General features: G+C 45.7%; 2 protein-coding genes across 2 annotated transcripts; both read left to right on the top strand.

The window, feature by feature from the left end:
* Nucleotides 1–735: 735 nt before the first annotated feature.
* EXOSC10 (exosome component 10) lies at nt 736–15,322 on the top strand. The gene is made up of 25 exons (XM_048326493.1): nt 736–887; nt 1,829–1,965; nt 2,416–2,539; nt 3,020–3,124; nt 3,514–3,679; nt 4,417–4,528; nt 4,803–4,878; nt 5,015–5,125; nt 5,565–5,708; nt 6,030–6,220; nt 6,930–7,086; nt 7,690–7,838; nt 8,104–8,154; nt 8,885–8,996; nt 9,637–9,687; nt 10,231–10,309; nt 10,473–10,588; nt 10,898–10,993; nt 11,637–11,711; nt 12,149–12,236; nt 12,459–12,532; nt 13,091–13,271; nt 13,740–13,801; nt 14,485–14,558; nt 15,133–15,322. Exons 1-25 carry the CDS (start codon nt 759–761, stop codon nt 15,161–15,163), a joined length of 2,691 nt encoding a protein of 896 aa, XP_048182450.1. The 5' UTR covers nt 736–758; the 3' UTR covers nt 15,164–15,322.
* Nucleotides 15,323–17,449: 2,127 nt separating this feature from the next.
* Nucleotides 17,450–23,850, top strand: SRM (spermidine synthase). The gene is made up of 8 exons (XM_048326512.1): nt 17,450–17,679; nt 17,817–17,937; nt 18,205–18,297; nt 19,715–19,868; nt 20,585–20,668; nt 20,972–21,117; nt 21,984–22,106; nt 22,671–23,850. Exons 1-8 carry the CDS (start codon nt 17,534–17,536, stop codon nt 22,686–22,688), a joined length of 885 nt encoding a protein of 294 aa, XP_048182469.1. The 5' UTR covers nt 17,450–17,533; the 3' UTR covers nt 22,689–23,850.
* The last annotated feature ends 2,651 nt before the right edge of the window (nt 23,851–26,501 follow it).

Genomic DNA, 26,501 nt, shown 5'->3' on the forward strand with positions numbered 1-26,501 from the left:
GGCACTGGTGTGGCCATCAAGGAGACTGGGCACCACAATATAAGGAAGATTATTAAGCTGCTAGAGAGTGTCCAAAGGAGGAACATGAAGATGCTGAAGAGCCTGGAGGGGAAGAGGAGCCGCCGAGGGCACTTTGGTCTGTTCAGCCTGGAGGAGACTGAGGGGAAACTGATCGAAGTCTACAACTTCCCCTCGAGGGGAAGAGGAAAGACAGGCACTGATCTTTGCTCTGTGGTGACCAGGGACAGGACCCCAGGAAATGGCTGGGATTGTGTCAGGGGAGTTTTAGGTTGGGTATCAGGAAAAGGTTCTTTACCCAGAGGGTGGTCAGGCACTGAACCGGCTCCCCAGGGAATAGTCACGGCTCAAAGCTGCCAGAGCTCCAGGAGCATTAGGACAATGCTCTCAGGCATTGAGATGAGGCACAAGGTGGGATTGCTGGGGTGTCTGTGCAGGGCCAAGAGCTGGACTCGATGATCCACCCCTCTGGCTCCCCTCCCACTCAGGATCTTCTGTAATTCTATGGGTCCCACTGGTGGGTGTTAGTGGGGCGAAAAAGGCCGCGTCTGCGGCACTGAAGCCCAGCCAGGTGCCCGTCAGCGCTTCCCTCAGGGCCTGGTATCCCATACAGGGCTTGTCCTGCCCCGTGCTGCCGCTGGGGGCGAGTGCGGTCCCCGCTGTTCCTCTCCCCCCTTCCCGCCACCAGTGCTGCGTTCTCGCAACAGCGGCTGATTCTCGCGATAGCGCCGCGCATCAACATGGCGGCTGCGGCCCGTGAGGGGAGCCCGGCGGGGCGGGCGGGCAGCTCCGGGACGCCCGCGGACACTGGGGGAAGCAGCGCGATGTCAGCCCTGCCCGGCTTCGACAGCCCCGACGCCTTCGTTAAGGTGCGGTCGGAGAGGGGCGGGGGGAGCGGAGGAGGCACTACCGCTCCCGGCGTGCCGTGTGCGCTCGGGCCATGCCGGGAGCTGTAGTTCTGGCCCGCGGGGGCTACGTGGGGACCCCAGCCCGAGCGGGTGACACCCGTAGGGTGTCACCCAGTGCGAGAGGGAAGGTGTGGGCCGGGCCGGTGGGTGCGGGGGCCAGAGAGGGGTATCGGGGCCTGTTACCGGCCTAGGTCGGGCCCTGACCCTGTCAGCCACCGGGGCTTCCGGGGAATGCCAAGGAGTCGGGACCCTCGTGAGGGCCTGTCGCGATGGGAGTTGCTCCCGGCGTTATGAATCGCAGCCCCCGTGTGTTTTACCTATGCACGATGCTGCTTCCAGAGAGGGAATGGCTGCTAGTTCCCAAGTAGGAAGAGTTGTAGGGATTTGGGGTATTTTGTTTAAGTAATAAGGTAATTATCTGCATTCCTGCAGACTTAGAATTGTAGAATATTCTGAGTTGGAAGGCTCCCACAAGGATCATCGAGTCCAGCTCCTGGCCCTGCACAGACACCCCAGCAATCCCACCTTGTGCCTGAGGGCGTTGTCCTAATGCTCCTGGAGCTCTGGCAGCCTTGGGGCCATGACCATTCCCTGGGGAGCCTATTCAGTGCCTGACCACCCTCTGGGGGAAGAACCTTTTCCTGATATGCAACATAAACCTCCCCTGACACAACTTCAGGTCAAATCTGTAATTGTAGATTGAGTTATAAATCTAGCTTTTAGACTTTCATAATTTAAAGCTGTGTAAATGAGCTAATGTGAAGTTACTCCTGGTGAAATACCGCACATTAGAACCACGCAGTTCCAAACAGCCAGGCAAAGTGCATTTCTGTCAAAGAGTATCATGGATAAACAGGAACAAAATACTGACAAAATGCTGATAATGGAGTGTTCTTGCACAGTATGCTCTTGGCACAGTGGTGGCTGCAACAAAGGCATCTAATGGGCTCCCCCAGCCTGGCGACGAGTATGATTTCTACTGCAGCTTCCCTGGCTTCCGTGCATACTGCAACACGCAGGGTGACCGCCTGCTCCGCTGGTAAGGGCCCCTTTGCATCTCTGGGCTGTTGCTAATAGCTCTCAATCCAAACCAGAAGGTAGCCCCCTACTTTGGCAACTCCAAACTTGTCATGGGTGAAAAGGTGGTTTATTTTACACATCTAATTTTAGCTGCTTTTCTAGCACTTGGCAGCTGAAGTGACAAGCTTAAAGATGGCCTTTCATAATGATTGCCGTGAAGAGCTGTGCAGAGAGGAGCACCTGATACTGAACATGTTAGGCTGTCCATTTTAAAAATCGTGTTTGTGAGAAATTATTTCTAACACTTAATACTGTATAGGTGCTTTTTCTGTTCACTGCTCATGTGGTGGTATCTATAATATGATTTATTTTCGGACTTCGAAGTATAGAAAGTCAAAGAGAACTGGATGTTTTAGTGTTTAGATTGCCTGCTTTCAGATTGCTGACAGCTGTGCTGTTCTCTTGCAAGCATGAGCCAGGTGATGCAGTACCATGGCTGCCGGAGCCTCATGAAAGATTCCAGCAAAGTGACAGGGCTGGAAGATAAATTTGATATGCTGGTTGACTCCAATGACGTCATTCTTGAAAGAGTGGTAAGCAAATTATTTCTGGATATGGTTTTTATAAAGTGTTCAGTTGCCACAAGTTTTCTTTTTCATTGCAAGAACTTTAGTGGCAGTGCTTTCACAATTAGTCACTATTTCCTCAATCTGATGTATTCCCTTTTTATTTTAAAAACCCTTCCATATGCTAGGCCAGAGATCCCAGCAGCTAAGGCAGGTGGGCCAAAGGGAGGGAAGGTAATATGGGATGCATGAGGAAACTAAATACAGTTTGACATAAAATCCTCACAGCCTGAGAACATGTCTGTACATTTTAGAGTGCTTCTCTGAAGAAACTCTTCCCATCCCTGATATTCACCATACTCTTCCCATGTTTGTCTTGTGTTGTGCAGAATTTGGGGGAGATGACTATGGAGGTACCTACCTACACGACTTTCTTTACTCAGTCTGACTAGAGTGTCTGAGTGGGGTGATTTAACAGGTGTTTCACATTGTTTTTCTGGATTTTAGAGTATTTTATTGGATGAAGCATCAGGAGTGAACAGAAACCAGCAGCCAGTCCTGCCAGCCGGGTTACAGCCCCCACAGATGATCGTTTCCAGCTGGAACCGTAAGGTGAGGCCTTGAGCTTGGTTTGGCTGTGTTAGCTGAGCTGTTCTCCCTGCCATTGCACTACCAGTTCTCCAGTGGAGTTGAGTAGTTAAATGTTCTCTCATGTTTTTCACACATTCTAAGTAACTCTCTTTTTTACTTTCTCCTGTTCTGAAAATCTGATTCTGAAATCTATGTGCTTTCAAATGCCATTTCAGTTTCACATGCTCAACAGCCTTTCTTGTGCTTATGAATTCATGACCTTGAGTCCAAACACTTTCATTCCTCACTGAAAAAAAATGACTCAGTTTTAAGTGTGGGGTATAACTCTTCCTCTGAATGTTAGATCAGAGTAAAAGAAACTCTGAATGTCTGATAAGTCATGTTGGTTTTACCTCTGGTGTTTTAAATAGGCAGGAGAATTCCACAAGAGAACTCAGTCTGAAACATTCCGACTGCTTCATGCCAAGAATATTTCTCGACCACAGCTTAAGTTTCATGAAAAGATTGACAATTCCAATACTCCCTTTGTACCTAAACTTTTTATCAAACCAAATGCTTTGAAGCCTTTGCCTGAAGGTAAGGGGTTTCTTTTTGTTGGGTAATTTGTTGTGAGTATTTGACACAAACCTGTCCTCACAGTCTAGAGGAGAAATCACTGACTGTAAAAACAAATAGCAGGAGATGTTGAATATTTGGGTGTACTGATCTTGGTGACACTGTTTTTTCCATATGTGTAATGTCAGGATAGGTCAGCAAACAGCATCTTCTTGCTGGTATACAGCAAATAATCTGTTCCAAACAGATAATCTGCTGTTGCTTTTTACCACCTTGAACATACACGAGAGTCACTTCTGTATGAGAAGTCTTGACTAGTCTAGTTGGCTTTACAGATATTCTTTCAGATGAGTGAGCTGCACCAGCTGTGTGGAGAGACCTACCTTTGGTTTTGGTGCTTTATCAAAGCTGCTGGTCACACCCTGTCTCAGTAACACATTCTGCTGCTGCCAGTTCATCTGTATTCTGCACTGATGCAGTTGTACTTTCAGAAACTGGGAATGATTGAAAAATTTTTCTAAAGATTTTTCAATTTGTATCCAAGCTTTTGAGCAGAACCACCTTGTGTCTTGCCTAAAAACAGCCAAGTAACTGAGTTGCTATTTGAGGTACAAAATGACAGCAAAAGCAGCAGCACTAAATTGTTAAGATTTTTGGTAATTCAGAGACTCTTGTGGTGGGTGGAGGGGGAGATAGTAGTAGGCTGAGAACATGTTATGTGGGGGACCCAGTCCAGTTATTCAATATTGGTTGTTCAGCCCTCACAAAAAGTGGACGGCAGAGAAAGGAGCGCCCTGAGGACTTGGATGTGCCAGCTGCTTTGGCAGACTTCATACATCAGCAGAGGACGCAGAAAACTGAGCAAGACATGTAAGAAACTAACCTGACAGCAAGGTGCTTGGAGTCCCCTGGGTGAACCTGTGTGGTCAGATTGTGCTGATGCTCATCATGTATACAGTTCTGCATGTGTTTGTGTCCACACTATGTTGTGTGTGATTTGCTTTAGACCTCTGCAGTTATGTTAAACCTCTGCTTAAAAAGAGACAGAATAGGGAAATTACCACAGCTCTCAAAGCCTCTGTGCTCTGTCCTCATTAAGAGGACTGGAATTTAGTCTGTGCTTGTCTCTTTCTAACTTCAACAGGTTTGCTCATCCTTACCAGTATGAACTGGAGCATTTTTCTCCACCAGATGGAGTTCTCAAGAAACCTGAACTCCAGGTTGGTGCCCACTTTAATTTTAAACTACAGATGCAGTACATTTACAGCCATACTTGACAAATTTCAGGTTTGACGGTGGAGGTTGGGGTGGGAGTTGACAGTGAACATACCATGCCTAATTCATTTGCTCTGCCAGATGTACAGGCCCATTGAGGAAACACCCTGTCATTTTATCACCAAACTGGATGAGTTGGTAGAACTAAATGAAAAGCTTATGACTTGTAAAGAATTTGCCTTGGACTTAGAGGTAATCCAATTGCCTTCTCTATTTAAAAGTTATACATGTACTTTTAGGAGCTAAGAGACCATTATATTCTTCTGGGGGGGGGGGGGGGGGGGGTTGTGGTTTTCTCCTGGTTTTTGTACTCCCCAACATGAAAAGACAGTTCATGACCCCTGATCTGTCAGACATTATCTGTAAGGTTGAAATAAACTGTGTCAGTATTAGAAGTTTTCCAATGGCATGGCTGGCTGCACACTTCTTAGTGAATTTGATCTTCTTTCAATTAATCTTTAGGATTTTTATGTCATCTTAGTAACTGCAAAGAGAAAGTTTGCTCATCCAGTTGTCTTTTTTTCTCAAAGAAGTCCTTGTTGCTCTTTCTTCCCTCATTTGGAGTGCTGTTTGTTTTATAGTATTGTTTCTGTAATGAATCCTAGCTTACATCTCTCTTCCCTGTTTTCAGCACCATTCCTACAGGAGCTTCCTTGGCTTGACGTGTCTGATGCAGATTTCCACCCGAACAGAAGACTTCATTATTGATACACTGGAACTGCGCAGCGACATGAACATCCTCAATGAGACCTTCACAGACCCTGCAATTGTGAAGGTCAGCTGCCAAATTCACCAGGGTTTTTTTTTAATTATTATTATTGTTGTTTTAGTTTAAGCTTTATTTTAGTTTAAATCACACTGTGTGCTTTGTCTTGGTCGCTTGATTCTGCTTTCACTATAATTTGTTCAGGAGCCTGTTTCCTTGATGTTAGTTGTGAATTACTTGCCAGATGCACTCATTTAGTAGTTCTATACTTAACAGTAAAAAACGGAGAAAAGAAATCTGGTCCTAGACACATGAGTATGAAAGCACAGTACTACCAGCCTGGAGTAGAAATGTTCTTCATATCATTCCCAAATTTTTATGCTTTTCAAGGTCCTTCACGGTGCTGATTCAGACGTGGAATGGCTGCAAAGAGACTTTGGTCTGTACTTGGTGAATGTGTTTGATACTCACCAAGCTGCTCGCCTCCTCAATCTTGGCAGACATTCTTTGGACCACTTGCTAAAGCTGTATTGCAGTGTAGATGCTGACAAGAAGTACCAGCTGGCTGACTGGAGGATACGGTAAAAACTGACCCCTAAACAGGCTGGAGCTGCAAGGTAGCACTTCTCCTTGTTTGCATTTCTAGAGCTTCTACTTGCAGAACCCATAGTTATAGGTTAGTCTCAAAGTGAATGAGCACAGCATTTACCTGGCTATGTCCAAAGTTTTTGAGTGTTATATTTTCCCATGTTTTTTAGAAAATGAGTTCTTTTTGGAAAGATCTGAGAAGATGAAGGAATTATAATCTCCTGGAAGCCCACTTCTTAGGAACAGTTCTTAACCACTGCGGTGTTACGGAGACAGTATTTGCTCCTCTACTGCCCCCACAAAAACATTTAGTCACCTGTGCAGGGTAGAGCAGATGGTGTTGGAGCAGTGAGCTTGGCTATGCAGGTGCACCCGGCACACCACAGAGATCTCAAGTCTACTTTTGTAGGCTCTGCAGAGAGAAGAGAGCTATTACAAATACCGTAGCAAGCTGTTCTGCCGTGTGACTTAGATACACAGCAGTTCGGCTATCCAGCCCACAAACAAGAATCTGAATTGGAGAGTGCACAGCATTTTACTGCTGTTGCCTAACCAATCTTTCACTAAGAAAACAGAAGCATTTCCATGTTAGTTCTTGGCATGTCTCATACGCAGTTTGCCATAATATGCCTTGCAAGAGAAAAGTGACAGTTTGGTGGGACAACTGAAATGTGTTAGTGTTAATTGTGGCTCTTTTTCTAGCCCTTTGCCAGAAGAAATGATCCGGTATGCCCGTGATGACACTCACTACTTGCTCTACATCTATGATAAAGTGAGGGAGTCACTGTGGGAGAGAGGGAACGAGCAGCCCACACAGCTGCAGGTTGTGTGGCAGCGCAGCAGGGACATCTGCCTGAAGGTAAAGCTTCACCTGGTTTGATTACCTGGATCATCGTATGGGAGTAGGAGAGAAAGTCCCTTGCCTATTCTACATCTTTTCCTCTTTTTTTGTCTGAAAACAGCTGTATAAACTCTGACTCAGTCTTGTGCAGTCACTTGTTTCACTAGCTATGGTCCTTGGATTCAGATGCCTTCCTGCTCTTTTTTGAATGCTAGTATTCCTTGGCCTCACAATGTATTCAGGTGTGTCTTTTCTAAGAGAGATGTTACATTTCTGGTTCTGCTGGATGTTCCTAAAAGTTCAAAGCCTTACTGGAGAGTTGCATTCTGAGACAACTATATTGTGCCTATGGAAAACACTGTCTACTGAAAGTAGGCTTTGTGTAATGTAGTAAAGCTTGAAGACAGTGAAGCTGTTCCTGGATTTGATGAGGCTGGGTTTCCCCTAACAATGGATGAGATGTGTGTTTTTCAGAAATAGGCTCCTACCAATAGTTCAGGATAAAAAGCTCAAAGATACATTGTACCAGAGTGTATTCAGTCCCCTGATGTGTCCTTGTGAGATTCTGTCTGAGAGAGGCAAAACAGAAAGCTCACGAGTGCTTCCTTTTTTCCTGTCTAGAAATACATCAAGCCCCTCTTTACAGATGAATCCTACCTTGATCTCTACAGGAGGCAGAAAAAACATCTTGACACCCAGCAGCTGGCAGCATTTAGGCTGCTGTTTGCATGGAGAGACAAGATAGCACGTCAAGAGGACGAGAGCACAGGGTAGGAAGTCTTTTGTTATGGACACTGGCTTCAGTAAATCTCTTGGATTATGCCCCTTCCACCCCTGAGATGGGACTAGTTTGTTACCTGTAGAAATTACTGTACTGCCTCAGGCTGCTTGTTACACAGAAGTCCTGTTATGTTTCTTTTCTTTTTAACTGATTTCATCTTCTCAGACCTTGTAATGGGGGCAGAGTTGTCTACTTTGAAGTCGTTTTTTAAGTGTAACATTCTGTTACTTTCACACCACCTCTTTGTGTTGTAGATATGTGCTACCAAATCATATGCTGTTGAAGATCGCAGAGGAGCTGCCCAAGTAAGTTTTGTTCACCCTGAAGGAGTCTTACTTAATTTTAATATCCAGCAAGTCACTTCCAAGTGTGTAATTAGTTCTGCAGTTGGTCCCTTCATTCCAGCTGTCAGTACTGCTCTTCTCTATAGTTGTTCAATTTGGAAGAGAAATAAATAGCAATACTCCTTCAGAAGGCTCCAGACTTCTGGGACACATCACTTGGATTTTATTGCACTAATAAACCACATTCCTTTGCATTGCTCTATGTCACATGTTCCCTCTGAGATTCCTTCACTTCTACAGAGCAAGAGAGGGATGAGTTCCCCCAAAATTTATTTGGATTTTATTTGCAATTCCTAAAGGGGTGGGGAGGGCAAGGGGCAGATCCCTTAAAACACCCAATTTATACAATATTTTCCTCAAACATTTGGTACTCATCACCTAACATCCATACTTGAGAATAATAAAAACGCATCTTTAAAGGCAGGTCCACTGCTGGGCTCAGCTTTCATAGGTAATACTGAATGAAATGATGATGAGGACAGACCGCAGAAAAGTGAGAGGAGAGCTGACTTGATAGCTTCTCCTCATCTGCACAAACCTGATGCAGAATTTCATCACAGAGATTAATCTGACTTGTCTTGCTCTGTCACGGTCAGGGCAGTGGTTATATCCAGTTGCACATCCTTTGATGCAAATGCCCAACATACTAGCCATAAATACAGCACACTGAATTTTCCTTCTCTCTCTTTAGAGAAACCCAGGGTATCATTGCTTGCTGTAACCCTGTCCCACCACTTGTTCGCCAGCAGATTAATGAATTGCATCTGCTCATTCAGCAGGCCCGGGAGATGCCTCTTGTCAAGGTAGGAGTAGCTTGAGACTAATCACTGGCATCCCCTAAGCCAGGCCCTGGAGCTGAATGGTGACCTGTGATGATGTGTATGCTGAAGTTTGCTTTCTGAACACTGAATGTAGTGTTCTGTAGTAGAGCAGAAAGATTTGTTGCAACTTCTTGCCTGTCTGCTGTATGGTGGCTTACACACAGTTTAGTTTCCTGGAAAGCTGGAGCAGTAAACAAACAGACACTGCTTGAACAGAAGGCAGTTGTCTATCTTTATACTGCACATCACATTTGCCTGTGTGAGGAAGAACTGCGCCTTGCAGAATTTGCTGGCTGTGTAAATGGACTCATAAATGTTTTACAGCTATGGTGAGGCAAAAAAGAAAAATCAGCTTAGGTATAAGAAGTTCATTAGTTAAAATATATCAGCAGCATGTTGATATTAATACAGCTTTCCTCTTGTAGTGAAAAAAACCATTTGTGAGCAAGAATGTACCCTTGTGTGAGGTGTTTAAATGTACAGCCAAGTGCAAACACTGCAGAAGAAGAAAGTAATTTTATTAACCTGCTAGCTTGTAATAAATGTGTTGAAAACATTGATAAGGTGGCCAACCTAGAAGAAACGGGGCTTTTAAGTGACTTACCTTTCTCTCCCATTCTAGTCAGAGATTACTTCAGTATTCAAGAAGAGAGCACCTCTACCCAACCCTGAGGTACTGTTTGCATTATATTTTTACCTAGTGTCTTAAGCCTTAAACTTGGAAACAAATGTATCAAAATTCTACCTGCTAGTAAATTGTTTGTGTCATCCATTTTACAAGTCTCTCTGCTTTAGCTTAATGGTACTTTTCTGTGCTAGACTCATAATATTACCAGGTGTAAACTGGTATTTTGCAAACCACTATAAAGCAGCACTTAAGGTTTCATCAGCAAACACTCTGGCTGCTGGACAGTGTCAGTATGTTAGAATATATTGACTGAGCTGTAAGAAGAGAAGATTCAGATGAGTTTCTAAGGCTGACTCGTTCTCCCTCATCATGTGTATGAAGTAAAGCATCTCATTAGCTCGTGGGCATTTGCACAGGTAGCCTTTTGATGCCAGATGCAGTGTGCTCTGGCACATCAGCTACACTAAGATATTCCATCTCTGAATTTCATCCCTTTTTTTGGAATTTTCATTGAAGTGTTTTTGCAGTATGTGAAAATAATAGATTTATAGTGTGTTAATGGTGTTTATAATTTGAATCTCTCTGCAGAAGCTGGAGAATGCCCTCTTTGGACCACATGACAGTTCACGGATTCTTACGGATGATTTTCAGAATAACTCTGCCTTGGGTAATTTAGAGTTAACCTAAAAGCTGTGCTAATAATGCAGTGATGGAGATTTGACGTGGGGGAAATAAGTGGTCCTGAAAAAACTTTAAGGGAAATCTCATGACACAAAAGAACAGTAAAATATACAAGAATCTAATAAAAATTTTGTCTCCTTTTCATGCAGACCCTGCACCAGTTTTGGAAGATGTTTGCCTGTTTTCAGACATTGAGAGGACAATTCAAGATCGTCAGCCAGAGTCAACATGTCTTGTTGCTACTGCCACTGTCAGCATATTCAATGTAAGCAGTATGTTTGTAACAGTGTCAGTATTGAAGTATTAGAAAACAGACTTTAAATAATCTGATAAAACTGTGTGGAAGTGTTGAAAGAAATAAGGTGGGAATGCATGGCAACAGTACTAAATTTTGTCAGGCATATGGCCTAACCAAGACAACTGGGTTAGGAGGCCAGCAAGTTAATTCCGTGTCGGAGGGTCACTGCTATCAGTGGGATTTCAGAGGGAGAAGCAGCATGGCATGAAATGGCAGTAGCCAAACCAAAAGAATATTCATGTTAATATTTCTTCCTTTTTTTTCCTTTCTTTTAAGGAATGTGATGAAAACAAAGGAAATACGAGGATTTTAACCACTGCACAGCGGAAAGCTCAGCTAATAATGGAGTCCTTTGAAAATCCATTTAAAATGGTAAAAGCTCCCAATAGTGGAACTCAAATTACCCAGTGCAGAGGATGCTCTGAGCTGGTTTTCCAGGCATATCAGAAGAGCTTGATAGAGCATCAGCTGCTGCTTCTCTCTGACTAGAGTGAAGGGATTGTCCTTCTTGCAAAGACACATGTGGACTTGTTTTCAAAACACGTTTAAATATCTTTTGGATACAAGTCTTTCTACATAGTAAACAGACCTTTCACTAGGTTTTTTAAAGCTAGTTTTAATGCTTTATGCTAGATTTGCCTCACATTTTCATCTGTACTTTATGGCTAGGGTTAGTGAGCTGATTCTACTCTTGTAAAGAATCAGAATAACAATAGAATACTGTTATACATTTGGAGTGGTAAATTACTAGAAAATAATATCAAAAATTTTTCTGGTGTGCAGTTGATGGTTGGTCTGTTTGGGGGTGTTTTGGTTCTGTGGGGAGGGGTTTTTAGTTGTTTCTTTCTTTAATATTTCTCTTGGCAATAGCTGTGGTAACTTTTTTTTTCCACAAGGTGTTCTGTCTGTAGAATACTTCTTCAAATGAACTCACCGGTTTACAACAAGTAGCATTTTAGCAATGAGCTAAATGTCACATGCTGCATTCAAAGCAAATTTTTTTCCCTCTCTACAGTACCTACCTCCAGAGGAGAATTCTGCCTATGTCTCACAATCTGCAAAGTTTGACCCATCATCAAAAATATATGAAGTAAGACTGATGCTAAAATTTCCTGCCAAGTAGTACAAAAGAAACAAATAAGTAGTTTATTTTCCATCAGGAGCCTCAGCAATATAGATTTTTTTTTTTCTCTTTGGGTATTTCTTGAGAAACTTTACATGTTTCTGTGACATTCATATCCTTTGAAGAACCAGGGATTGGAGACATTCTGATGTATAGTCCCTGTCTGTCAAAGCTGAAAACTCTACTGAAGTATCTGCATTTGTTCTCAAGGCTTATTTGTAGCTCAGAACTTATAAAGCATTTGCTTTTACTTCACCTGGTGCAGCAGATCTTAATCTCTTTTACAGTTGAATTTGATCTTTGGTAGACTTAATGAAGACCAGCATGTCTTAGCAAGTTTTTAAACAACTTCTTGCCATAAAACTTTCAAGAAAGCGTTTCCAGGTAGTATTTTTTTGTTGCAGATCAGCAATCGATGGAAGTTGATGAGTCAGGCACCAGTACAGAAGAAGTCCAAGAATGAAACCAGTAAGACAGCAGCCCAGCAGTCAGGTACAGCCATTCTTCCCTTCCTTAGTGTGTCTGCCAGCATGCTTTTCCCAGGGCACATAGGTTGCTTCCTGTAGATAATGGATTTCCTGATGAATGATATTATTTGTTAACATTTGTACTCTGTTTCATTTGAGACTTGATACAAGCTGCTTTGCTTGCTTTTTCTAAGCCCCTGGCTAACTTACTCCTGCTTTTTACAGTAATGCTTGTTTGTCTCCATAGCTGCCCGTGTCCAGACACAGAAGTTGCATAAAAAGGCAGCACAAAACATTGTATCTGTTCGTCAGCAAGCCATGGTATGTCATAGAATTCCTCCTTCCAGCCATTGTCCATTTTGACTGTTATAAGATAGTTCAGAATGAAACTCTGAGCCCTGTAACTGAAATACCTGAATGACAGTGTTTTGATAGTAGTCCTTCTGTGGTGCTGCCCTGGGTGTAACAACAGGCCCCTGCTAATTGTGCTGTGGACATCGTCACATCCCTCCATGTGTTCAGTAGGGAGTTTTCCACTGATGCACCTCTGCTCCTCACTTCCTTTAAGGATCCTCAGTTGTTCTGCATAGGTTCCCCCAAATATGCCAGTGGGGCCACAGCAGATCTCAGCTGCCCATGTCCTGGGGAATGACAATCTGGCTTTTCATAAAAGTCCCTACTGTGAGGAGAAAAAAGAATAGCAGTTTAGGCCCCAGGAAAAGCACATTTCTCCCCATGCTACTATTGCCAAAGACAAGAGCAATCACTGGAGCCTGGCTCCATTGGGCAGTTAATCTGCACACTGGTGCCTCCACAGAGATGTTTCATTCTCCTTTCTTCAACTTACCTTTTTTTCTGTTCTGTGGGTTGCTTTCACAGCAGGAACAAGCTACTAGGAAGAGGGAGAGAGACACAAGTGAAATGGGAGCAGAAATGGGAGTAGAGTTGCCAACACAAGAAAAGAAACGGCAAAAAACCCCCCAGCAACCAGAGGAGCTGGAAGCACCAAGGCAGTTTACCCCCTTTGATTACAGCAATTCCAACTTCAACGTGTTTGCAGGTAAGATCTGATCCCTTGCTAGAGTGCTGCACGCTGTGGAAAATGTTGCCAGCTGAGCCTTGACAAGGCTGTGTGAGTGTGGGTGCCAGTGCAGTACAGACTGTTACAACGTGCTTACATTATAGTGGGGAAATACTTGAAGAAATTGACTTGAGGAATGTAGACTTTAGTATCCCTTTTCTGATTTGGAAACAAAATCCTGAAACAATTGGCCAGGTGGGTTGTGGACTTGGATTTTGTTTCTTTTCTCTATGTGTTTAACCGGACCCAGGAACTAGGAGGCAAAGGAGATTTAACTCCTTTGTAAAAAAGCACCTATTCAAAAACATCTCCTGCCTTTAAAAGATTGTTCTGGATTTTACCATGTGGGAGGCTGTAGTGAAATCTCCATATCATCAGAGGAACTCTGTGGAATGCATTGTTCTTTACTGAAAATTTTAGTGACAGCTTCTCTCCTCTCTCCGTTAGGAAGCAGCAAATCAAAAGAGTCGCCACAGTTTGATCCTGCCAAGCAAGGTTACAAAGGCAAGGTATGGGCTTGTCATGAAAGGAGGAACAGAAATGTGGGCGATCATACGTACCCAGCTGGGGGCTCTCTGGGAGGGCATATGATATTTTCTGCATCTGCAGAATGTTCCCTAACAGCTGCTGAGATGCGGCTTCCAGTCACAGGTTCATGCTTTGTATTACTACCTCTTCCCATTCAGGGGGAGCTTCCTTGGAGTCCCTCAGACTCCCTTGTTGTTTCCCACCTGTTCATACATTGCTCACATCTGTGCCTCTATACATCACAAGCATGACACTTGGACCACAGCAAACCACCACAAATTCCAGTACCAAATTCAGTTCTCAAAAATCACAGATATTCCAGTGGTTCTAGGACACATCAAGTTTGCGTGTTGCTCATGTTCTCTTCCAAGTACTGTTATTAGGAAAACTCCTCCAAGTACTGTTCTTAGTAATAGTCTCACTTCAGAGGTTTTTTACTTAACTTATTGCTAACTGACATTGAAAAGAAGAAAAAACCCATAAACAAATCATGGCTTGCTGGTTTTGTGCTGTCCTTTTATGCATACTTAGGGAAGTCTGTGACCAGCACAGGGAAGTCGACAAGCAGATTTCTGTGAGGCTGGAAAGATCTGGCAGCACGTGAATCTCATGGAATATACTTAGTAGGAACCTCACTGTGGTGGTGTTTTATTTGTTTGTGCAGAAATTTGCTGGAGCTAACAAACTTCAACAGTCTGGAAACCGGAGCATGTCCTACCTGATGGGGAAAGCTGAAAGGTGTGTTGTTAGCCTGCTCTCATCTAGCTGGAGTGTTTGCGCACTCCTGCCCCAGAGCCATGGGCAGAGCTTAGCTATTGTCCTCTACTGGTGTGGGAGCTTTAGCATATGTTTAGTTGAAGAGGTTTCATCACAGACTGACATCAGTTTAAAGGAAAAAAAAAAGAAAAAAAAATCCCCAACAATTTAGGATTAATGCAATCAAAAACAAGTCTGGGTGGGAGGTTTGAAATGCTGAGGTAAAAGTTTGTGTTAATGGGTGTGGGAGTTGCTTTTTTTGATCAGAGATAGGTGGAAGTGGAGAGAACCACTTGCCTAGCTTGGGAGGAATAACAGTACTGCCGCATATGAACATTCTTATTCTGAATAGATACTTAATGTTTACCTTACAGGATTTGATTCTTGTGTGTTACTTAGTCATAAAAGAGCAACACTATCTAAGGGCGGTATTGGAGGGAGAAGAGTTCTGTCTGCCTCACGACCCTTTCTTGATAGAAGCTGTGTAACACTGTCAGTTTTCAGTCTTGAGTGAATTTAGAGGAAGAGTTAAAGTGTTTGTTTAACTCTTTTGCAGGGGTTCAACACACCACTGGCCAAAGAGATAATCTTTGTTACAGGACCTGTGGGAGTTGCTGCTGAATGAAACAATAGTTAGAAGTGTTGTCACCATGGGAAAGCAAATACTGGTCATTGATCGGTTTTTGTACAGGAAAGTTTTTAAAACCATTAAAATCACTTTTTTTCCAAAAGGAAAAACATTTTAATTGATGTCACTTTTGTTATATTCACGTTGCTTTTTTTTTCTAATTGTACTCACAGCATTGCTTTGTTTATAATTTTGAAAGTTTATCCTGTGTCCTCAAACACAATTAGGCTAAACTCGTCACTTCTTGGAGCTGCCTGAAGTGCAGATCAGCATGTTATTGGAGTATGGGAGGAACCTCTTGGCATCTCTAAAGGTAGCACAGAAATGATAGAGATGCAGTAGAGGTGACTCAAACCCCAGCAGTTCAGAGGAGGAAGTGAGGCCAGTGTCTTTCATGATAGACCTTGCTTACAAATTGAACTGCACAGCTCATCTCTTACAAGACAGAGTAATACGGAAAAAGAGTGTGTTTACCTCGCAGTGTTTGTGTATTGTAATGGAAAGATTGTATTTTAAGGGGGGGAAAAAAAAAAGAGGTATAGGAGACCAATGGTTTCACCATAAACTTACAGAGTGAAAGTAAGAGGCTGCAGCTGAACCTCTGCAGTTAAAGTAACATCTCCAAGTTTTAAATACAGTGAGTTATCCTTAAGTCTTTGTAGAAAGAGTATCAGAAACAGTGTAATCAGTATTTGATGGGTCATTTACAGAGCTTATTCTAATGCAGACCTCTGACGGCTGGTAATATTGCTGTGGAGAGGTAGGGAACATGACATTTTATCAGGGCTTTATTTTACAAAGACTATGAGGAGGCCTGAGATTTAGTTTGTTTTCAATCTTTTTCCCTGTTTCTGGGAAATAGGGAGTGGAAGGAACAGAGAAGAGGTTTTTCTCATTAGGTATCTTAGTGCGAACAGTGCCAACTAAGCAGCATTGTAATAGTAGAACAGAGTCTCTTTCTGCTTATAAAATCTGCTTACATGGCTGAATATTGGAGAATGTTTTCTTAAAAAGGCAGTTAAATAGCAATTGTCTCCGAGTGCATTTGCAGAGCCTGCCAGTTCCTTCCTTGTCAGCCTTACCAGTTCTTGTTATTTCTTTAACTTGAAGAACAAGTAAGTGTTAGCAAAAGCCTCATTGGCCCCAGGGATGTTAAAATCTCTGTAGTTAAAATCCTCTACTTAAAATTCCAAGGAAAGTGACATTTCAGGGATGATCCTAATTTTAGTCTTTTTCTGTTTTCCCTTTATGAGTTGCCATAGGTTTTAAAAATGTCTTTAATGGAAGTGACTAGCAACTACATAGTGTTTTATTCACTTGGTTGTGTCTGTGAAGGTGTGGTACTGGAGTCCCCTACTGTGAGGTTATTATACTGTTGTGCAGAAGTTGGAGATCTTTGTGTAACCTGGTTGGAGAACTGCTCTCAGTATAACCTTGGTGTATTTCTCCCAAAGTCTGCTCCTCACAGCACACACCACATTCTGTAAGGCAGCCAAGCCCTCGCCTGGGCCCACCAGCACTAGAACTAAATCTGCTTTTGTGACATCCACAGAATCACAGGATGGGTTTGGTTGGTAGGGACCACAGCATCTGGTCCAATCTCCCTGCTCAAGCAGGGTCATTCTAGAGCATATGGCACAGGATTGTGTCCAGATGGATCTGGAATATGTCCCGTGAAAAAGACTCCACACCCTCTCTGGGCAATCCATTCCAGAACAGCCACACAGGAAGGTTCTTCGTAATGTTCCAGTGGAACTTCGTGTGCATCAGTTTCTGGCCATTGCCTTATGTCCCAGTAGTTGACACCACTAAGCAGACCCTGGTTCCCTCTTCTTGGCATTCTCCCTTTAGATATTTACACACATTAATGAGGTCCCCTCTCACCCGTCTCTTCTCGAGGCTGAACAGGCCCAACTGCCTCAGCCTTTCTTCTTGAGAGATGCTCCCCCCAATCATCCTCATTGCATCCAACCCTTAAAACCCCTAAAAAATTAAGACTCTTCGTTTTCCCGAAAACTGGTCGCGCGTGGTTCCACAGGCGGGGCGGAGCAGTGCCGAGCGCTCGGTGTCCTCCGAGGAAAGGCTGTGGCGGTGTGAGTCGGACGCGCCCTTTCCCCGTGGCGGCGGGGGCGGCCCCGCTCCGCCCGCACTGGCCTCACGTGGCTCGGCCGTCACGGCCGCCCCAGGCCAATGGCGGCGCGCGCAGGGCGGGGGCGGGGCGCCGCAGGGCCCTGCGCGCGGCTCCAGCGCCGGTGGGGTCAGGCGGCGGCGGCAGCGGCGGGAGTGGAGTGCAGGTGGTCCGGGAGCGGCTGCTCCGCTCCGGTACGGGATGGAGCGCGGCGCGGCGGCGCTGATCCGCGAGGGCTGGTTCCGCGAGACGTGCCGTCTATGGCCCGGCCAGGCCATGTCGCTGCAGGTGGAGGAACTCCTGCACCACCAGCGCTCCCGCTACCAGGAGATCCTCGTCTTCCGCAGGTGCGGGAGGGCGGCCCGGGGCGGTGGGTGGATGGCGGGGCCGGTCAGCGCCATGCGGTGGGGCCTGGAGGCGCGGAGAGGGAGCGGGGGAGCGCGGCCCCAGGCCCGCTCCAACCCCGCTTCCCCGCTCTGCCCAGCACCACGTACGGCAACGTCCTGGTCCTGGACGGTGTGATCCAGTGCACGGAGCGGGACGAGTTCTCCTACCAGGAAATGATCGCCAACCTGCCCCTCTGCAGCCACCCCGATCCCCGCAAGGTGAGTCGTCCCCGGTCCCCACCGCGGGGTCTCCCCAGCCGGGGTCTGCGGACCCACCCCGGCCTCTGCAGGGCTGCTGCGGCCGGGGCCTGCCGTGGGCCATTCGGGCGAGAGGGGCCGGCAGCCTCGTGGGCCCCGCAGTTCATCTCCGGTCGTCGGGCAGCACGGGCCCTCAGGGCTTTCACGCCGTTCTCCTTTGGCCGTACAACGAAAGTTCGCCGGAGCCGACTCCGCTGACAGCCTGTGTTCTGCCCTCTTCTCTGCCAGGTGCTGATCATCGGCGGCGGCGACGGGGGAGTGCTGCGAGAGGTGGTCAAACACCCGACCGTGGAGTCCGTGGTGCAGTGCGAAATCGATGAGGTGCGTTGGGCCCCCGGCTGCGTGCAGGAGCCCCAGGGCCTCGGGGCGGGCGGGCTGCCCAGCAAAACGAGCCCGACTTCACAGCATCCACGGGAGCTGCGGTTTCACCTGTCTCTCGTCAGCACCGGGCGTGTTTGCTGCTGGTTCTGCTGGCGTGACAGTGACAGCGCCACCTCTTTGCCTTACAAGTCATCTACGTGGCAGCTGGATGCCTCTTCCATGTGATTTCTTTCACACACATACGATTAAAGCCCTTCCAGGCAGACGTGGGCCAAGCACGGGATCTGGAGGAGTGCCTTGGCTTTGTGGAGGTGCTGCTTTTCCCTCTGCCTCGCTGCCGAACAGAGTACTGCTCCTGGCCGAGGAGGATGGTTGCTTTGCTGAGCAGTCTCTTGCAACCAAAAGCGGGAAATAAGCAGCTTCTGTGACAGATGGGTCAGTTGCTTTAGAAACAGTCATAGTTTTCTGTCTAGTACAACAAACTTGGAAGGGAGGAAGTCACTACCAATTTCCAGAACATGTTAAGGCTTTGGCTTATTGATGCTGACTGTTAAAAAGTGGGCACCTGCTAAGAATCAGCCTGTGGCTGGTAATCTGCTCACAGAGGCCTCCAAGTGAGAGTCAGTGTTAGGATGTGGGCTGGTAACTCTGTCAGACCACTGAAGTTTACTCTTTTCCCAGTCCTTCTATCAGCCAGTTTGTTCTGATATTTTACTTTCTCAGAAAGTTTTGCTCAGAGCAAAGCTCTGTTAAGAACAAGAAACACTGCTATCTGAGACTGTGTGCTCTGTCTGCCAGCTAAGTAGGCAAATGTGCCTGATTTTGAACAAGCACTGCCTGACACCGGCATATTTTTTTGTTTTTTCCAGTTATGAGAAGTTGGTAGTAGTCAGTACAATTGCTGGGCCCAGGGCAGTGGCTTTCTAATGATTTTTGAGAGAAAACTGTATCTTACAGGTGGATTGATATAAGAGCTATAGTGCAGAGATGGGGATATTTCTCATACTGCTTTCAGAAACCTGCTGGCATGGTTTTACTTAGAAAGAAAAATAAATTGATTTAGCTGAGATCACCTATGCAAGTGATGTTCCGTAGGGAAAAGGAGCACAGAGCAGTCTGACCTGTAATCATATTTGGTCGGCTCCTCAGGGAGCTTTTGAAGCTCCAGGTTTTTGTTGAGTTTGGCATGGACAGATCCAACAGTGTCACTGAATCCTGAGGCTGTAAGAAAGGGCTGAGAGTAGCTTGCTGGCTGAAGATGCTGGCAGCTCTTGTGGATTTTACGGGCGAGTCAGACTTGCGCTGAAGGTAGGGAAGGAAATGACTCGTGCTGTTCTTCCAGTCACAACTGCACAGTAGTCTGAGAAGCAGCTTCTTGTAAGCCTCCTCTGACCCACTTGTGCTCTCTGTGTTGCAGGACGTGATCCAGGTATCTAAAAAGTACCTCCCAGGGATGGCAGTGGGGTATTCCAGTGCTAAGCTGACCTTGCATGTGGGAGATGGTTTTGAGTTCATGAAACAAAATCAAGAAGCCTTTGATGTGATTATCACAGACTCGTCTGACCCCATGGGTAAGAATTCTAGCCATAAAAGAGCACTGCTTTCCACACACCTCCTTCATTTTTTTCCTTCTGCCTACCTCTTGGAAGTTATGCCAGCTTACTCAGGATCCTTTCAAGTGAAAAGACTGTTGCCAACTTGGTTCTTTTAGTGGGGAAAGGGAAGGATGGAAACCATAAAATTGTATTAGCAGGCCTTCAAGCCAGCTGTTACATTTCTCTCCTCAAAATTCAACTCCAGCAACTATTTCTTCTGGCAGAGTTGTTTCCTGAGTCCAGCAATCCGATGGGGAATACAGCACCGTGCTGGCAAGGGCAGCTTTGCACATGTGCCTGCTGATAAAGCAGTGGCTCACACACTGTTGTTGCAGCACCTACCCTCAAGATGGCTGTGGTGAAGCAGCTGGATTTCTGAAGGGTGAAGCTGAGGTAGAGAGGGACCAAATGTAGATATGGCACCTCATTTTAGAAACCCATCAATGAGTGCCTGAGTCACTTTCAGTCTTGCTCTAGTCAACACAGAGAGAGGCGTCTCCAAAAGGCAGTTTGGAGCAGGAGTTCTGCTTAAAAAGTGCTCTGTGAAGCAAGAGGCAGCTGCTAGGACTTTCTTTGGTAGGGGACCTGGGCTGGCTATTTAGCAAAGGTAAAATCCTGACTGTTTTGCCCTGGTAGGTGCAGGCCAGAGTTCACTCAGGGTCAAAACTCTTCTTTACTCACCTTTCTCCCAGGTCCTGCAGAAAGTTTGTTTAAAGAATCTTATTACCAGCTGATGAAGACAGCCCTGCGAGAAGATGGGATTCTCTGCTGCCAAGGTGAGGATGCTGTCCCTGGGCAGAGGCTTATGCTTTTACATACCAAGTGTGAGGCACAGAGGGGACTCTTCTTGGGGACATGTGATGCAGGGAATGAAACATGTCATCTCCCAGGTAAAGCAGTGGTTTTGATCTATGTCAGCTTCATTAATTGCTGGACTGGGCTTAGCAAAAGTGGCATAAGGGTCTTGTCTTTGAAACTACGTGGGCTGTACAGGTTGAGACTTGGAACCACCTGGCACAGTTCTGTGCAAAGAAGAGGGGCAGCTCTCACCTTGCATCTTGACTTCCTTTCTCCCATAGGTGAGTGCCAGTGGCTGCACCTGGATCTCATTAAGGAGATGCGTCAGTTCTGCAAGTCTCTGTTCCCAGTTGTGGAATACGCCTATTGCACCATCCCCACATATCCCAGCGGGCAGATTGGCTTCATGCTCTGCAGCAAGAACCCGGTGAGTTTCAGGCACCTCAAGTGCCCTTTTCCATTCCCTAGAAACTTGCCTGAGGCTGTCCCTTACAGAGCTTGAGCTGTGGCACTGAAGTCTCCCAGCTGTGGGGCCTTGAGATTCTTGATGGGCCCTGACTCTGCCAGCCCAGAGCCCCAGAGCTGCAATGCAGCCTGCTCGGTGATGAATGAAGTGCAGAATTGACCAGTTGCTTTAGAAATGGTCATAATTTTCTGTCTAGTACAACAAACTTGGAAGGGAGGAAGTCACTACCGATTTCCAGAACATGTTAAGGCTTTGGCTTATTGATGCTGACTGTTAAAAAGTGGGCACCTGCTAAGAATCAGCCTGTGGCTGGTAATCTGCTCACAGAGGCCTCCAAGTGAGAGTCAGTGTTAGGATGTGGGCTGGTAACTCTGTCAGACCACTGAAGTTTACTCTTTTCCCAGTCTGCTTCAATGTGACTGTTAGATGGGTTTGGGTGCCAGCATTGCTGCTGCTGTACATGATTAATATGGATGCTGGCAGCATGCACTGTACCAAACTTCACACAAACATGGGTTCTCCTTTGAAGAGGAAAGCCTTGCTTCTTGGATGCTTGGGTAGTCTCACAGCTTCATCTGGTACATGGCTCATGCAGTCTGACCTCATGCACTGACATCTGTGCATAAGGGCTGGTCACAGGAATTACAGAGCATAAACCCCAGCTCTTGGGACTGGGGCTGCGCAGAACCTTTGACTTCATACTAGAACAGAAAGTTATTTGTTTTCCTGTGAGTCGTCTCAATTCTCTGCCATGCATCAGGGTGCCCGTCACACAGTCTTTGGCTCCTTACCCGAATAGTCAGAGCTACTTGGCTTTATTTTTGCAGAATACAAATTTCCGGGAGCCTGTGCAGCAGCTCTCGCAGCAGCAAGTAGAGGAGAGGAGTCTGAAATACTACAACTCTGATATTCACCGGGCAGCATTTGTGCTGCCAGAGTTTGCACGAAAGGTAAGCCAGGCTGTGCCACAACGCCTTCCTCAAGGATGAGGTAGGAGTGGGAGTAGACAGGACTGAGGATTTCCTGCAGCCCCAAAGACTTCTATGGGCAAGTCGGAGCAGGACAGCATTTTGTATGACAGAGTATGAGTCAGTCAGGGAAGACTGGAGTTCATTTAGGAGCTGTTCTTCGGGCTGATATCCCATGCCTTGATGACAGATCACTCCTACCAAAGCCAGGTCCAGGAGCCTGCAGAACTGGTGTTTCCCACTGGAAAGCTCCAAAAGTCTTAGATAAAATGTGGTTGTGGTTACTAGTGCAAACCAGAGGGTAAAGAAAGGATGCTCCAGCATAGTTCATTCAGGCTTCTTGAAGGATAGTCTGTATTTTTGCATTATTCCATCATCTCCCCACTGGGCTGCAACTGCAGATTCCAGAAAACAACTCCTTAGAGTGTCGTAGGGATGAAGGCAAATACCATAACTGTGTTGCAGAGGTGGTGATTCATATTTCTGCTGAGGACTGGTAGAGCTGTGGCAGGTCCATCCTGACACTTTGTCATTGGCTCTCTGCAGGCCCTGAGTGATGTGTGAGACCAAGACGCTGTTTCTTTCGTTCAAGTTGGATTCTGAGGTCGTCAGTGATGTGGCTGGGACCTTCTCAGCAGACTGCAGATTTGCTCTCCACTGTGTGGGATTGTTTAACCCTTGGCCAGCCAACATTCCATCTGATGTGTTAAAAGATGATGGGGCATAAGCCAGATAAGACTATTGAAAAGGTCCAGTGACTTATTGCGTGAGGTCAAAACTGTTCTTTCCGGTGCTGGAAACGTAAGGTGTCTTTTTCCTTTCTCTCCTCCCTGCACCCATTCTAAATTCTCCCATCCCAACCACACCCCACACGCCCCCAACTGACATGATGTATTTATAACTGACACATATTTCTGTCTGGTGGTCTGGGAAGAGTCCAAAGGGTCCCTGACTCAGCCTTAAGCACAGAGAGAGAGCGAGCTTTGTGCACAGTTAGCTTGCTCTCTCCTCATGGGAGCTCCCTGCTGCTGAGACATTTTGAGTGGTAACGAGTCTGAGCCTTTGTGTCCCACTGCCCTCCTGTGACTCCTGTACTGCTCTGCAGCACAGCTGGAGAAGTGACAGTGCAAACTATTGCCATTCACAATAGGTCTCCCTCCAACCCTATGGAATAGCAGTATTAAACACCAGCCAGGCAGGCTGGCAGCAGTCTTGTGGGGTTTGTTTTTTTTGTTGTTGTTGTTAATTTTTTTAATTGGTTAGAAACAGAAGTGCTGAGGTACCAACAGGCTGACTCCTGTTCTTACTTCTGCCCTCAGAGTGGTTCCAAAGAATGTTTATTGATATGGTGATAGGCGCTTTATATATATATATTTATATATATAAATATATATGTATAAAAAACAAACCTTAGCTCCATTGCCTGCTGTTCAGTACTGATGTTGGGGAGTCAGTTGTGCTGACAAATCTGTCATCTCAGTTATGCTGAGATGCCTCAGGCCTGGGTATTTGCAAGTCCTTAGGAGGCATCGTTATTTCCACTGCTGCATCCAGATGCATAAGTTGTTTTTCATTGTACTCTGTAAGATGGATCTGCCTCCTCTTCTTTACTTCTGTTCTGAAGATTCCGTACCTCTGCGCAGTGGGAATCACCCTCCCAGCACAACCCACTGTGCCATTGTCACTCCCTTGCACTCGATTAAACACTCGTCTCTGGTTAAGGTGACATCAGTGTGGGTCAGTGTTCTTTGGGCAGAGAGTGGTCGGGGGATAACAGAGATCCTGAAGGTTTGCTGTGCTTCCAGGTGCACTCTATAGTTGGTCTGACTTCCTCCCTCACTTATCTTCAGGGATGAAAAGTTACCATCAAAAGTAAGCTCTGAAGAGTGATCCCATTGCATGTTTTGTATTGTATTGTAGTGTAGCTGCCCAATAGCTCCTCCAGCTTCTGTCATCCTCTGTGCTGCAGACTCAGTACCTCCTATCCAAGCTATTCTCCAGTCCAAATGCTGCCTCTGGTACAGTTTTCCAAGTGGTTTTCCAGCTGCCCATATCCCTGCTGCTATCAGGTAGTTCCTGTCAGTCCTGGCCCCACTGAGCTGCACCCTCCTTTCCTCTGCAGAAATGGCAGTGGCTCAGGGGCTCTGAGGGCTGAACCACTGAGCTCCGGCTGAGCAGGCTGGGGAAGGGCACTAGGTGGCATCAGGAGAAGACAAAAATACTCCTTCTGAGAGGCTTTTGGGCTTGATGAGAGAGAACTAGAAGAAGCAGACTTTAGCAAGGCTTGGTGTTGAGCTTTGCCATAATAGTGACCCTACAAACAGTGTAGGTGGTCCAGCCACTGTGTGCCCACAGCAAAGATTTTGTGGGGTCAGTATTTTCCTGCTTTCTCCTATTTCTTATGAGACTTACAACTTCTTTCTCAGTGTCTCCTTCTACCACCAATATTGGTGCAATTTCTTTGTGGTTGCAAGTGTTTGCAAAGCATTGCTGAGCTGCTGAGCTGAGTCTAGATCTCTGTATTCTTGTGTTGAGAAGATAACACCTGTTTTTCTCTTAATTGTCTGGGTGACTGTCTTCTTTCTCACACAATTAGTTTGGGTTAATGAGGCATTTTCATTGCTCAACTCTTGTATTTTTATAAGGAGCAGACCAGTAATGGAGGCTGGTTCTAGCTCCTCCTGTTTAAATTCCTGTGGCACTTGAACCTCACTCAGCTCTTCATCCTTGACAGAAAACTAGCTCTGGCACTTTCCCCTAGAATGGGAATCAAGACCAGAACTATGGTCTGGGAAGGCCTTAGAGCAGCAGCCAACTAGTAACAAGTTCAAGCCTTTCACCCACCCTTGGTGAGTACAACAATGCCCAGGAGGGAAAGAGCTTCCTCAAACCCGTTGTTGGCCTCCATGCAGCTAATTATTCCTTCTGGTTATTTGAGCTCTCTCCAAATATGTGAGTTCAGCAAGTGGCCAGTGATGAGAGCGGGAAGACAAGACTGTTTCCCATCCAAGTCATACATATTCTGTCCACAGGGCCCTACATATATATAGTTTCTGAGTGATTCCAAGTCACTGTTCTCCACAGACCATTCCAAATACTTCAGTGCCTTCAGTGTGAGAAGACAGAGATCAGTGCCTGAATCAAGCACTCATTAAATGAATGCAGCAAGAGAGGGAGCAGGGACTTGTGCAGCTATAGCTGGTTCCACCTGAGCAGTTCCAAGCTTCACGACTTAAAATCACCCCTGTGCTGAGCACTGCCACAGGTCTATGTGCCCTGTGAGCTACTGGGATGGTGTTTGGCACCTGCAAGGCAGTTGTGTCTATAGATCGATCATCTCTTCCACAAATTTGTGTCTGAGGTGTTATACTGCAGAATGTGGTGGCCAAGGGATGCTGGGGGTTGAAGAGACACTGGAAATTTGGGTAATGCTCAACAGGAGGAAACTGGGGAGTCTCATGTAGAACTGAGCACTGGCAGTGTCTCTAGGTGGGCAACTAAAATACCTGAGTAACCTTTTTCAGAGTTTTAGCTGCCTTTTGCCTAAGGCTAGTTAAGCAAGGTTGTTCATAAGCAAAGAGTCACAAAGATAATGTTTGTCTAGACATGCTGCAGTCATGTTCCAGCATCTCATTAAGCCAGGAGCATATGAACAGGGATAGGCTTTGTCCCAGGTAATGTACAATGTAATGTCAGTCAGAGCAGGTGGAGACAAGCAAGGGAATGGAGCCTGATGGGCTTTAGCACATCCATTGCTTAAGTCTCTTGGCACCTTTTGAACTGTGTCAAACTGCTCTGAGCTTTACTCATTGAACTAACTCAATTTTTAGAAGTTCAGAAGAGTGTTTCAAAAAATTTACAGAAACCTCTTGCCTGTATCTCTTGAGCCCTTTCAGTCAGTTAATTGGCATGAGTGTCATATTCACCTAGAGCTAATGTTATTGAGGCCTGGCTGAATTATTGATAAAGCTTGACTGGAGCAAGAGGCTGCTGAAGAATGACATTCATCTTTCATCAGCAGCCTCAGTAAGCAAGCAGTCAAAAAAGTATTAAGAAATGCAACTGGGTTCAGGGAGAAGAAAGTTCCCTTGTTAAAATGATGGGGGAAGAAGAGGGAGAAGTGTGGACAACATGAAACAACAGCTTGGGTCTACCAGAAGAACCAGACCAAATGCTGTTAACAAAGTAAGATGAAAAATCGAAGTTAAATACTGAGAAGTCTGGGGAATACTTTTTCCTACTCATGTGTAGGAGTTTAGTGCTTTTAAAATACGCGGAAGATGGGGAGCTGGAGTCAGGGAATCGCAGTTACAGCACAGTGATGTGTGAAGCAGATATTATTAGTGGGCATTATAAGGGGGTATTATTACAAATGTT

This window comes from Corvus hawaiiensis, chromosome 22 (assembly GCF_020740725.1).
Source record: "Corvus hawaiiensis isolate bCorHaw1 chromosome 22, bCorHaw1.pri.cur, whole genome shotgun sequence".
Lineage (NCBI taxonomy): Eukaryota > Metazoa > Chordata > Aves > Passeriformes > Corvidae > Corvus > Corvus hawaiiensis.